This window comes from Marmota monax, unplaced genomic scaffold (assembly GCF_021218885.2).
Source record: "Marmota monax isolate L192 unplaced genomic scaffold, Marmota_monax_Labrador192_F-V1.1 WCK01_AAM20220418_F8-fsc00046, whole genome shotgun sequence".
NCBI classification, from domain to species: domain Eukaryota; kingdom Metazoa; phylum Chordata; class Mammalia; order Rodentia; family Sciuridae; genus Marmota; species Marmota monax.
The window spans coordinates 10809654-10824746 of record NW_026692486.1 but is presented as its reverse complement, the minus strand read 5'-3'; the positions used below and the strand labels follow the sequence as shown (position 1 = coordinate 10824746).

The following is a 15093-nucleotide window of genomic DNA, read 5'->3' as shown; positions in this document are numbered from 1 at the left end:
TTTTATGTGGTGCTGAGGATCGAACCCAGTACCTCACATGTGCAAGGGAAGCACTCTGCCACTGAGCCACAACCCCAGGCCTCACATTCTTATTTAAAATCCCAGCACCTGGCACACAATAGATGTTAAAATAATGCTAGTTGAATCAGTAATCTAAACACTTAATTCTTCAAACATGGACCATAGAGAGAGCAAGAGCATTCTAACAGGTTTTCCTACAATAAGTGTTTATTTTTCTGGATACATTCTGTGTTAATTAACAGATTAATATTTTAGAAATACTTTTTGACATTAGTGCACAACTCTCACAAAGTCCCTAGCTTCCATTTATCTAAAATATAAAGTCATAAATTTTTATCTTGACATTTAATACTCTTTAATCTAGCTGCAAACTACCTACAGTATACATTATAAAATTGGTGAAATAGACTATCTGCTACAGGCATAACTAAGGTATGTTAGAACATAGTATCTTGTGTTGTTATTTATATGTATCCTTTGTTTCTCAAACCACATTAAAAACTTCATGAGGTCAGAATGGGTCCTTGTCTTTTTTGAAGCATTACACACAAAAAATTCAATCAGTTATCATTTATAAACACTGTGTTTATTACCATTAACACAGACCCTCTGATATGTCTCTGCTTATTCTAATTGCTCTTTCTTGGAGCAATCTTCTGCTGTCATCATCCTGTACTTATCAAGATTTTACTTATATTGTAGACCAATCTCAAGTGCCAGCCTCCTTTGAATCCTTCCTTGATTGCCTTACCTCCTTTCATATTATAATGGATCTCTTCTGCCTCTTCTTACAGTCTTTTGATACCTACCTTCTACTTTACATTTTAGTGTGTATATATATATATATATATATTTTTTTTTTTCTCCCTGCCCACCATAAAATTCAGTGGAGGAAAGAATTTGGTCTTTTTATTTTTATTAACTGCCGTGTCTTCAGTTTTCTACATTATTTTAATGTAAAGATTGACCTGTAATTTTTGGAAGAAAAGCAACTGAGAGAAAATTATTTATACTTTAATACCTTTAAATCTTATACTTCTATACTACTATAAGTAAAATTGAAAGTACTTCTGTTTAGAAATCTTAATGGAGTAAATATTGAGATGAAATAATACAAATATTATTTTCATCTTTTAAGGGTTTCATTGGCTCTCCTGGAGAAGCAGGACAAATTGGACCTGAAGGAGAAAGAGTAAGTTTTCAAATTTTATTTCTAATGCTATTTAGTAATGATGGTGTACAACAGATTATATATATATATATAAGATAATCTTACTGAGAGAGCATTCAGATTTAAGAAAACCCACCATCACCTGCAAGAATATAATTACATTTTCTTAAACCTTATTGATTTTTATAAGGAAGTAACATTATATGAACATATGTAGATATTTTAAATATGATTTTTTAAAAATACATATTAAAATATCTAATTATGAAATTTTTATAATTTGTTAGTCTTTAATTTGAATATAAGTTGTTAACAAGTATATTTTGTAGTATAATATGTAGTAAAGAATTAAGTCTTAGGAGACATATTTATGTTTAATTTAATCATTGGAGGATTGCTCCAAGAAAGAGCAATTAGAGTTGCTCATGAATAAAGATAGAATATTTGTAAACTGGTCTGTTATACTAAAACCAATCAAGATAGTGAGTTTTGACACTGAAACTTCTTCATATCTAGTTTTCAGGGTTATATTCAGTCCAATTATTTGTATTCCTTCATTTTTACTCTGTGGATTGAAAAAATAAAATTAAATGATATTAGAATATTGTTACAAAATTTTAAACTACAGAATCATATTCAGTAATTAGCTTTTAACTCTATCATGGTAAGAATGCAGTTCAGAACAGAATTTTTATTTCTAGAAAGTTTTTTTTGCAACTGAAAGTAATACAAGTTATTCTTAGCTAAATATATTTTCAAATATATTGTTTTTGAGTGAGTGAATTACCTCACATTTTCTGGTAATTACATGTGCATGCCCTGCATAGAAATAATAATTTTAAGAGTTTAAATATTCTGTAAAGATAATTTGTCCAGTCTTTGGTGAGATGAAATGACAATTTTCCCTTGATGAACATGACAAGTCATTTCTTTCAATGGCGAAAAATATCTTCAGCATAATATTGCAGCTAAGACACTTAAACTTTATGTGATACGACACACTAATAGAAGGTATCTTCCGTTCATTATGCAAAGAATTGAACTACTGCTTCTCCACCCAAAGGAGTATATTCAGTTTACATTTTTAATAATTCTTTTGCTTATGATATAGTCCTTTTCTGATCTTTTTGCAAGAATGTATTTCTAATAAATGATTTAATGAACAAAAATTGTATGTTCTTGCAAAATGTTGTTATCTTGTATTGAAGGATCTTAAGCCCAGTGTTGACACAGGCCATCACCAGGCACAATACTGTCATCACACTCCCTCGTTTTGTATGAAGACATGTCTCAACACACATAAAGACATTTCATCATATTCTGTCTATCATATACCATGTCCTAATATTATTTGGTTACATCAGAACTCAGTAAGACATAAATGATAGAGCAAACTGGGTGTTTTTATTAAGTAAAACACTTAAGTACGGAAAAGCAGAAAAAAATAGTCTTCTCTGAAAACAGAAAGAAATATCCCTTTTTGGAAATTGGTATTATAAACACACATGTGCACACACATGCACACCCCCATGCATATGGTATGTGAAATACATATAAACATATGTGTGGAAAATGCTTGTTTGATTTTGTCTGCATTGTTGTTAGCCTTCCTGCTATAATTTAGGAAAATCAACCTTTGAAAACGATAATATCCATTTTTTTCCTCAAAAAAAAAAAACTCAATGTGTTTTGTAAAGATACATAAAGTTCTAACAAAATGAGTCTTCTTGTTCACCTATAAACTCTTTTTTGGTAATCAATGAGACATGAGTATTCAGGAAACACTTGACTTGAAAGTGAATGAATTATTTAAGCCAATGATATCTTCCAACATATCTGTATGTACGATCAAACCCAAGGACATGGTTATGGTATAAATTTTCTTTTCTTATCCTTTCCTCTCCTTTGAGAAAGGGTCTTGCTCTGTTTCCCAAGGTAGTCTAGAACTCCTAGGCTGGAGCAATCCTCTTGTGTCAGCCTTGGGAATAGCTGGAACTATAGGCATGTGCTGCGTTGCCTGGCTTTAATAGATTTCTTAGTATGAGGCTTATAGGTGACTACATGACTCAGTGATTATATCAGGTAGGATGCTTTAGACAGCATGTAATAGATAACTCCAACAAAAACTGGCTTAAAAATAGGGAAATTCTAATAAGTGACAACAGTAGATGTAAATGTTAAGGCACTATTCCCAAATTTGCAAACAATTCTCCAGGTAAAGATAAAAGCTTTGAAGGTAAAGATAAAAGCTTTATTTCGTACTGGGGCTCAGAGTGCAGAGAACCAAGCAGTTCTGCAACCCTCAACCCCAGCTGAAGGTAGGAATATACTTATAAGGCCTAAAATCACAAAGAAAGGGTGGCAGGAGAAGCAATCATAATCACAAAGTACATTTCATACAAATGGAAAATTACAAAAATAGAGTCATATTCTCAGAAATTACATTCTCAGAAAAACAATTTTGCATTAGTCCCATAGAGCAAAGATATTGTGGTCAGGGTGTAAGTAGGTAGGGATGGAGGTGTTTGCTTCTGTGCAAGTGGGCTCATGTGGAAAGGAGGCCAACTTCATACAGAGGTATCTGAACAAAATGGGGTAAGTCTGGGCTGATTTTCAGATCAGCCTATAACATAAGACACAATGCAAATACTTTACATGAAGTAATTCCTTTAATTCCCACAAATCCTAAGATGAATATTGTTATTACTCTCATTATAGATGAAGAAAATGAGACATACAGAGAAAGTAAATTGTCTTAAAATATATTTAAGGTAGTAAGAGCAAAGCCAGGATTTGTATTATATGTTATGGCTCTAAAACCTGACTGCGTAAGGAGTATACTCCACTGCCTCTCACATGACAAGAATTCCATAGGTTAAGTGGGATATAGGTGCAAGATGATCTCGAACATATTGATGCCTTCTCTGCCTTGCCTTTCCTGTTGTTGTCATTACACTAGGACCAGTTTCCCATTTAATTGCAAGATTGCCAGTGTAAGGGTTAATTTACCTTTGTTTATATCCATATAAAAATAGGGAGACAGAGGAGTACATCTTTTTTGGGTAGGAAAATAAGATCTTCCTGTTTGTCTGGTTGTACCATTATTGGTAGTGTGCCTACTTCTGAATAAATAACTATCATCAGGGTATGTCAAGATCTCATTTGGAGGTATGGATGGGGTAAATTCCTAAATGCAATCAGTTCTATTTTGAAGAAGGAAAGGGGCTGCTTCAGTTAAATGAATATATTGAAGCTTTTCACACTAGTTTACTTGACAATTTATTTCTATCTTTGGCATACTTCATTAATTGATATTTGACAAAAAATATGTAGTATTTATTTCATTCAGCAAATATAAATTTTGACTTTTCTATATTATAGGGCATTCCTGGGATCCGTGGAAAGAAGGGTGTTAAAGGAAGACAGGTAACTTGATTCCTTTTTCTTGAAGTTCAGTATAGAGCAATATAATCTAATTTTGTGTTTTTGTTCTCATTAAAATATGAATACATTTTGCTTTTGTTGTTGTCATGCATAATCCATCTCATTCAAAAAGTTTAATTTTTTTGCTACTTTGTATATCATGGGGGTACTTAAGAATGTAGAAGAAAATTTAGATTTAAAAATAACTCTAAATTTAATACTTCTAAACCCATTTACTATATCAGTGGAGAAACCCTTGTCTCTCTCTCTTTTTTTTTTGTTTTTTGTCGGTGATGGGGGGTGTCCAGGGATTGAACTCAGGGTCATTTGACCACTGAGCCACATCCTTAGCCCCATTTTGTATTTTATTTAGAGATAGGATCCCACTGAGCTCCTTAGCACCTGGCTTTTGCTGAGGCTGGCTTTGAATTTGCCATCCTCCTGCCTCAGCCTCCCAAGCCATGGGGATTACAGGTGTGTGCCATTGCACCCAGCCCCTTTGTCTCCTTTGAAGGAGCTAAAATGTCACAGAAAATGCGTGAACAGCTTGGAACACCAGTGGTAGCACTATTCAACCTATTCCTACACAAAGAGATGTCTTAGAAACTTAACCTCATGTTCTAGAGGTTTCTAAAATGCCTGTTTCAGCTGTTAGTTTAGAGACCGGGTTGCAACAGCTTTTTATATTTCCAGATTAAAAAAAATTAAAGGAGAGTGAATTTACTAGGTAATATAATACTTTCAGAAATGGGAGAAAATTTTGACATACTTGAGTACTGTGCTATTTAAAAGATGAGAAAAGTGTTCCAGACAAGTTGTCCTAGCTAAGTTAGTTGTCCTGGCTCAGGTTGTCCTGGCTAAGTTAGTATAGATAATTATCCACCTGCTTTCCACTGTGCAGTTTTTATTGCCACTTGAATACATTTTCTAGGGTAAGCTGTCAAAGGCTGCATTGTTTTCTGTAGTTTATGAGGATAAAAATCAAGTTTTTATAACCATATTTTTAGAACTTTGGTATACACCTGAATAAAATTTTAATGGTTATAAAAATGGATATAAGTGTTTTCAAATATAACTTTTAAGGATCCAAATCTATTACAAATGCATATTTTAAAGCAATGACACATTGAAAACTTTAAAGAAAAGTACCAATAAAAGGCCTAGTAATAATTTCATTTGCTATTTTTCCACAGTTTTCTTGGATTCTATTTTTGAATCCTAATAGATAATTTTATAATTCCTTGTTATAATTTGGATTTGAAATGTCTCCCAAAGTTTCATATGTTGATGACTTGGTCCCCCAAATGCAGCCATGTTCAGAAGTGGGGCTTTTGGAAATGATTGGATCATAATGGCTATGATCTCATCAATAGGTTAATTCATTTGTGGGTTCATAATTAAATAGATTATTGGGTGGTAGTGGAAATTGTAGGAGGTGGGGCTCAGTTAGAGGAAGTAGGTTACAGGGCATGCCCTTGAAGGGTATATCTTATTTCTGACCTCTTTCTTTCTCTCTGTCATTCTCTTTCCACTTTCTAGCTGCCATGATGTGAGCAGCTTCACCATATCCTCTCTACCAGAATGCTCTTCCTCACCACAGGCCCATAGCAATGGAGAAAGATGATCATGATTGAAACCATGAGCCAAAATAAAATCTTTCTTCCCCTTAGATGTTTTTCTCAGGTATTTTGTCATAGTAAGAAACAGGTATAAAAAATGGCAGCTATGTATAACCTATCTATAATAATCTATAATATTTAAATCATTTTACATGTTATCCTTGGAGCTTTGTAATATTCCTTAAAGATAGAGTATGTGGGAAAATGAGGTTCAGAGATATTAAAAGATTTTCTCACATTCACATAGTTAAAAATGTTCAATCAAGAATTGAGCATAGCTCCTCTGAATGTTAATCCAGAATCCTTCCCCTAACTGCTTAGATATTTTTGCTTTCTGTCCTCTGCTCATACTATTTAGAAGAGTCATGAATTATTTTTTATGGTATTTGGACAAAATATGATACAACTATTTTAAAATTTCACTTTGAGGATTTTAATATGTTAGAGATAAACTTAACCAAACTATCAAGAATACAAAGCAAGTCAAACATTTTGTTTTCCTGCTTATGCAATCAACTTAAAAGTTGGTCTTGTAACAATTATGAAAGTATTGTCATCATTAGCATCATCACCACTGTTTTTATTCACAAGCACTATTCTAAATATTTTATATGCTATCTTTTAAAAATTACACTCAAATATGTTGGTATGTTCTTTACAATTTAGTCTATGTATGATATATAAATTTATATTACATATAAAATCTTCCTCGACAGAAATACCTCTCTTCATATTACATATAAAATTCCTAATATAAATAAGAAGATCTGGGCCTTTTCAAATTGACATTAGATCAATCTTACCTTTTTTATTCTTTTTCTATCCATTCTATGTCTTCTAAGTTTTTCCATCCTCTTCCTATCAAATCATGCCATTAATTTAAAAAAAAAACTAAGAAAATCATTTATAATAATTTTAAATTACTTCTAGTACTTAAATCATACCTTCCTTATTGTAATTAAAGTATATACAATCTTAAGATGAACCAATCTGCAATAGGGAATTGTAGACATTTGAGTAAATCAAATATTTTTGCAAAGCCCCAGTTATATATCACTTAGGTAGTCACCAATTTCATTTACTAATGACTTGGTCTTATGTATATATTAACTTGATCAGCAATGTATAGGCAACTCTAGTTTCCTATTACATAATGAATTATAAAATCTTCCAAGAAAATGTATAGATAACTTCAGGTTTCTTACTTCATAGGGAATTATAAAATTATCCAGTAGGGCTCTATTGAATTCAAAAAGAGAGCTCCAGAAATCGATGGGAAAATAGCGAATGAAATGATTGCTGGTCTCTTTCTTCAATAGTATCTTATGTAACCTGGCACCATAGCACATGCCTGTAATACCAGCAGCTCCGGAGGCTGAGACAGGAGGATTGTGAGTTCAAAACCAGCCTTAGCAAAAACAAGGCACTAAGCAGCTCAGTGAGACCCTGTCTCTAAAGAAAATACAAAATAGGGCTAGGGATGTGGCTCAATGATCAAGTGCCCCTGAGTTCAATCCCTGGCATCACACCCGCAAAATAGAACCTATGTTGCAAAATTTGCAAAATTTTTTTTGAATTATGATACATGTATTTGTAATTGATTAAGATTCATAGAAAAACACATGTATCCCATTTTTCCTAACTAATGTTTATATAGAGAATCTGGTACTATATGCTATATGTACATGTACATGTGTGCTATATGTACTTTTATCTTATTTTTATCACAAATGATTTGGCCATATTTATAAGGAAATTTTGAGAACTTAAGAGTAAGATACAGTTACAGCCACATAGCCACAAGTTAATTATGGCAAATATGATCTTAAAAACTATTGCAGAATACTATCCTATGTATTAATATTCCCCCTTATAAATGTTTTTGATACTGAGATTGAATACAGGGATGCTCTATCACTGAGCTACATTCCCACACCTTTTAATTTTATTTTATTGATTCTTTTTAGTTATGCATAACAGTAGAATTCGTTTTGATATAATTATACAAGTATGGAATATATTCTATTCTAATTAGGTCTTCATTCTTATAGATGTACACAATGGTGGGATTCACTATGGTGTACTCATGAAAGTACGTAGGAAAATCATTTCAAATTCATTCTACTGTCTTTCCTTTTCCTATTTTCCTCCCTTCTCTTCATTGCCCTTTGTCTAGTCTACACAATATTTATTCTTCCCTTCTCCCCGCTTATTATAAGGTTAGCATCCACATATCAGCAAAAACATTCTATCTGGCTTTGGGCTCTGGCTTATTTCACTTAGTATGTCATCTCCAGATCCATCCATTTACTTGCAACTGTCATGAAGTTATTCTTCTTTATGGCTGAATAATGCTCAATTGTGTGTGTGTGTGTGTATATATATATATATATATATATATATATATATAACATTGTTGTTATCCATTCATCTGTTGATGAGCATCTAGGTTGATCCCATAGCTAGCTATTGTGAATTGTGCTGCTGTAAACATCAATATAGCTGTGTCACTGTAGTATGCTGATTTTAACTCCTTTGGATGTATATTAAGGAGTGGGATAGCTGGGTCAAAAGGTGGCTTTATTCCAATTTTTTGAGGAATCTCCATACTGTTTTCTATAGCAGTTGCACCAATTTCCAGTCCTACCCAAAATATGTGAATGAACCTTTTTCCTGCATCCTTGCCAACATTTATTGTTACTTGTATTCTTGATCACTGCCATTCTTATCAGAGTGAGATGAAATCTCACTGTAGTTTTGGTTTGCAAATTTATCTAATTGCTAGAGACATTTAACATTTTTTCATATATTTTCTTGTTAATCATTTGTCTTTCTTCTGTGAAATGCCTGTTCAGTTCCTTTATCTGTTTATTGCTTGAGTTATTTGTGGTTTTTGGCATTAAGTTGTTTGAGTTCTTTATAACTCCTAGAGATTAATGCTGTATTTATTTGAGGTACAGGTGGCAAAGATTTTCTCCCATTCTGTAGGCTGTCTCTTCATGCTCTTAATTGTTTCGTTTTGACAATATTAATTCTTCCTATCCAGGAACATGGGGCAAGGGTCTTTCTATCTTTTAAGGTCTTCCTCAATTTCTTTATTTAGTGTTCTGTAATTTTTATTGTAAGGTCCTTCACCTCTTTTGTTAAATTGATTCCCAAGGTTTTTGTTTGTTTGTTTTGTTTTGAGGCTTTTGTGAATGGGATGTTTTTCCTAATTTCTCTTTCAGCTGATTCTTCATTGGTGTATAGGAGCACAATTGATTTATTTGTATTAATTTTGTATCCTACTACTTTGCTGAATTCATTTCATGTTCTAGAAATTTTCTAGTGGAGTTTTTCGATCTTCTAAATATAGAATCATTGTTCTCAGCAAACAGAAATAGTTTGAACTCTTCTTTTCCTATTCATAGTCCTTTAATTTCATTCTTTTGCCTAATTACTCTGACTAGAATTTCAAAGACAATATTGAATAGAAGCAGTGAAAGAGGCCATCCCTATCTTGTTTCTGTTTTTAGAAGGAACGCTTTCAGTCTTTTTCCATTTAGAATGATGTTTTCCTTGGGTTTGTTGTATATAGTTTTTTACAAGGTTGAGGTATGTTCCTTCAATCTCTGTGTTTTCTAGTGTTCAAAACATGAATGGTTGCTATATTTTGTGAAATGCTTTTTCTGCATCTATTGAGATAATCATGCAATTCTTGTCTGTTTATGTGATGAATTATGTTTATTGGTTTTCTTATATTGAACCAACTTCACATTCCTAGGATGAAACCCAGTTGATCATGGTGCACTATTCTTAACGTGTTTTTGTATGCAATTTGCCAGTATTTTATGAAGACGTTTTGCATCTTCATCAAGGATATTGATCTGAATTTTTCTTTCTTTGATGCGTCTTTGTCTGATTTTGGTCAGGGTGATACAAGCTTCATAGAATATGTTTGGAAGGGTTCCCATCTTTTTATTTCATGGAATACTTTGAGGAGGATTGGTGTTAGTTCTTTAAAGGTCTAATAGAATTATTCTGAGAATCCTTCTAGTCCTGGGCTTTTCTTTGTTGATAAGTTTTTGATAGCTGCTTCACTTTCCTTATGTGAAATTCTTGTTTAAAATTTCTATGCCCTTCTGTTTCAATTTGGGTGGGTTGTAACTTTCTAGGATTTAGTAGTACTTTCAAGCATATTGGAATATAATTTTTCAAAACAGTTTCTGATTATCCTCTGTATTTCAGTAGTCTCTGTGGTGATATTTCTTTTTTCATCACAGGTTTTAACAATTCGAGTTTTTTCTTTCTTTATTTTAGTTAGCTTGGCTAAGGGTTTATCAATTTTGTTAATTCTTTAAAAGAACCAACTTTTTGTTTTGTTGATTTAAAATTTTTTTCAACTTCAATTTCATTGATTTTGGCTCTGATATTAATTATTTCCTGTCTTCTACTGATTGGATGTTGGTTGTTCTTCTTTTTCTAGGCCTTGAAGTGTAATGTTAGATTATTTATTTGGTATCTTTCTATTCTTTTAATGAATGAGCTCAATGCTATTAACTTTCCTCTTAGAACCACCTTCATAGTGTCCCAGAAATTTTGATATCTTGTATACATCTCTTCTCATTTGCTTCTAAATATTTTTTTTTATTTTACTCCTGATAACTTCTGCTCTCCATTCATCATTCTGTAGTGAATCATTTAGCCTCCAGGTATTAGTGTAATACCTATTTTTTATCTTATTATTGATTTCTAATTTCATTCCATTATGATCTGATAGAATGCTTGGTATTATATGTGTGTGTGTATGTGTGTGTGTGTGTGTGTGTGTATTTGCTAAGAGTTGCTTGTGGCCTACTATCTGGTCTATTTTAGAAAACATTCTATGTGCTGCTGAGAAGAAAATGTATTCAGTCATTGATGGATGAAATACTCTATATATGTCTGTTAAGTCTAAATTATTAATTGTATTTTTTTTTAGTTCTGCAGCTTCCATATTAAGTTTTTGTTTGGAAGATCTGCCCATTGATGAGAGAGGTGTGATAAAGTCACTCAGTATTATTGTGTTGTGGTCTGTTTGATTCTTGATATTGAGAAAGATTTGTTTGATGTATGTAGATGCTTTATTGTTTGGATGCTTCATTAATATTCAGGATTATTATTTCCTGTTGTTGTATGGTTCCCTTAAGCAGTATGAAGTGGTCTTCTAAGTTTCTTCCGATTAATTTCCGCTTGAAGTCAACTTTTATCTGATATGAGATTAGAAACTCCTGCTTGTTACAAGATCCATGAGTGATATGTTTTTTCCTATCCTTTCACCTTCAGTCTGTGGATTTCTTTGCTTATGAGATAAGTCACCTGGAGACAGTGTATGGTTGGGTCTTGTTTTTTAATCCAGTCTGCCAGCCTTTGTTTTTTTATTGATGAATTGAGTCCATTAACATTCATTGTTATTATTATAAGATGATATTTATTTCCTATCATTTTGATTTATTTCTTGTTTTTAAGTTTAATTAGATTTCCCTTTAGTTGACTATTTTTTTTCAGTGTACTTTCTCCTTCTTGTGATTTTCATTTTTAATTTCCATTTCTTCATGAAATATTTTTTTTTAATTTTTTAATTCTAACTAGTTATACATGACAGTAGAATGAATTTTGACACATCATATATAAATGGAGAATAACTTCTCATTCTTCTAGTTGTACATGATGTAGAATCACACTGATCATGTAATCATGTATGTACATAGGGTAATAATGTCTGATTAATTCTACCATCCTTCCTACCTACATACCCCCTCCCCTCCCTTCACTCCCCTCTGCCTAATCCAAAGTACCTCTGTTCTTCATCTGCATATCAGAGAAAACATTAGGCCTTTGGTTTTGGGGATTGGCTCATTTTGCCTAGAAAGATATTATCCATCTCCAACTATTTGCTGGCAAATACCATCATTTCATTCTTCTTTAAGGATGAGTAATATTCCATTGTTTATATATACTACAATTTCTTTATCCATTCATTCATCTATTGAATAGCATCTAGTTTGGTTCCATAGTTTGGTTATTATGAATTGAGCTGCTGTAAACATTCATGTGGCCATGTTACTATAGTATGCAATTATTAGCATCCTGTAGGTATAAACTGAGGAATGGAATAGCTGGGTCAAATGGTGGTTTTATTCCAAGTTTTCTAAGGAATTTCTATACTGCTTTCCATAGTGGTTGCCTCAATTTTCAGTCCCACCAGGAATGTATGAGTGGACCTTTTTCCCACATCCTCACCAACATTTATTTTACTTGTATTGATAATTGCCATTCTGACTGGAGTGAGAGGAAATCTTAGAGTAGTTTTGATTTGCGTTTCTCTAATTGCTAGAGATGTTGAACTTTTTTTATATATTTTTTCATCGATTGTATGTGAAATCTGTTCAGGTCCTTGGCCCATTTATTGATTAGGTTATTTGTTTTTTCAATGTTAAGGTTTTTGAGTCCTTTATATATCCTGGAGATTAGTGCTGTGTTTGAGGTGCATGTGGTAAAGATTTTCTCCCATTCTGTATGTTCTTGATTGTTTCCTTTGCTGAGAGGAAGCTTTGTAGTTTGACTCCATCCCATATATTGATTGTTGATTTTACTTCTTGCACTTTAGGAGTCTTGTTAAGGAATTCAGTTCCTAAGTTGACATGGTAAAGATTTGAGCCTACTTTTTCTTCTGTTAGGTACAGGGATCTCTGTTCTGGGCCTAAGTTTTGATTCACATTGAGTTGAGTTTTGTGCAGCTAGTTGAGTTTATTTTGTAGTACAAACTTTTTAGTTGTGAATTCTTCTAACTCTTATTATCATGGAAGATTTTTGTTTTATCTTTAATTCTGAAGCTTAATTTTTTTGGATATAACATTCTTGCTTGGCATCCATTTTTTTCCAGAGCTGGTTTATATTATTCCAAGACCTCTTAGTTTTTAGGGTCTGGTTTGAGAAATCAGCTGAAATTCAGGGGTTAACCTCTGAATGTGACCTGTCATTTTTCTCTAGGAGCTTTTAAAATTCTGTCCTCCTTCTCTATATTAGGCATTTTCATAATAATATATGTTGCTGTGGGTCTGTTGTAATTTTATATAATGGGAGCCCTGCATGCCTCCAGTATTTGATTTTCAATTTCATTCTTAAGGTTTGGGAAATTTTCTGGTATTATTTCATTGAAAAGATTGTACATTCCTTTAGTTTTTACTTCAGAACCTTCATCTATCCCTATGAAACTTAAATTTGGCATTTTCAGGTTATCCTATATTTCTTGAAAATTCTGTTCATGGTCTCTTTACATCTTTTCTTCATGATCAACTTTATTTTCAAGATTATATGCTTTGTCTTCAATGCCAAAAACTCTGTCTTCCAAGTAATATAGTCTATTGGTGATATTTTCTATTGAATTTTTAATTTGGATTATTGATTTCTTCATTTTGAGGATTTCTGATTGATTCCTCTTCAGGATCTCTGTCTCTATATTGAAGTAATCTTTCATTTCTTGTATTTTATCTTTGATTTTATACTTACATCATATTTTACCTCATGGATAGGCTTACCTATGAACTTTCTAAACTCATTCTCTAACATTTCCTTCACTGTGATGTCAGTGGAGTCTGTTCTTGAGGCATACTGGGATGGTTAGGGATGCTTTTCTATATTGTTTGTGTGTCTACCCATATATCTGAATGGATCTGAAGGAGCAGAGCTTTTACCCTACAAACCTGTAGTGACCTGTTGGTCTCTAGTACCTCATAAATTAGAGGAAGCCAAATAATAGCGATGACCTATGTAAATAATATATAACAATAAACTAAGTACTTGATTCCTATTATGACATATATAATGTTAATTGACACAATAAATAGAATTGGTGGAATCAGCAATTTCTGTCAGTGATAACAGTAAGTGATCATGTATTGTGTCTGGCATAAAATCAAACATTTTATTTAAATTATATTTGATTTCCACTGTATTAATTATTATTATAGCATTAGTGGTGTGCTCCGGCATTATATAAATCAATTAATGCTGAAAGATTTTAAGAGTAGAGTTAATTAAGAGGAAAGATGAAGAGAAAGAGCTGGAAAGGGTTCACAGTTTCAATAGGTGAATGTGGGAGGTGCAAAAGTGAGTAGGATGTGATAGAGGAGCAAGGAGAAAAAATAGAAGTAAAAAATTAAAATAAGAGTGAAAGAACAATAGAATTTGTCTTTTAGCAAGATAAAAGGGATAAAGAGAAACAAGGGGAACAGAATAGTACAGAAGACAATACAAAAAAAAATTGAAATAATCAAAAACTTTAACTCTCAACAGACAGAGCAAAGAAAAATAACTACCTTCAGAAAATGCTAGAAATAAGAAAATAGAAACAAATATATATATATATATATATATATATATATATATATATATATGTCAATGACTCATTCAGCATGCTAGGAAAAATAAAAGAATCTTGATGAAAAACTAAGGAGTCATTTTTGTTGTGGTGAACACAAAAGTCAATGAGAATATATGTTCACTGTCTTTGCCCAACTAGTTTTCTTTCCATTTCTGTTTCTTCTTGAGGTATGTACTGGTGCAAGATTAGGGAGCATGGATTGTCAACTCCTTTCTTTCTATTGTGTTGCTTACCAAGAAGCCTGTTGGACTTCAAAAACCTTTGCTTCCCTTCTGGGTAGTAAGATGAAGTTTCAGATGGGAAATGTTCTCAGCTCCTCTCCAGGGTGAAGCTGCAGCTGGGTTCTGTGAAGTGTTAGTGTAGGAGGAACTCTCAGGGTGGAGCTTAGGTCTACTGAGGCCCCAAGTGCTTTATTGAGAAGCTAATTCTCTGAAGAATTTAAATCAACACACCCT

At 32.6% G+C, this 15093-nt stretch overlaps 1 protein-coding gene across 1 annotated transcript in view; it reads left to right on the top strand.

Annotated features, from left to right (window-relative positions):
• The window catches only part of Col24a1 (collagen type XXIV alpha 1 chain), a 393162-nt gene that overhangs the window by 97117 nt on the left and 280952 nt on the right, over positions 1-15093 (top strand). The window contains exons 12-13 of the mRNA XM_046443140.2: positions 1160-1213; positions 4574-4618. Of these exons, the coding sequence (XP_046299096.1) occupies positions 1160-1213; positions 4574-4618 (99 nt within the window). The remainder of the gene's footprint in view (positions 1-1159; positions 1214-4573; positions 4619-15093) is intronic.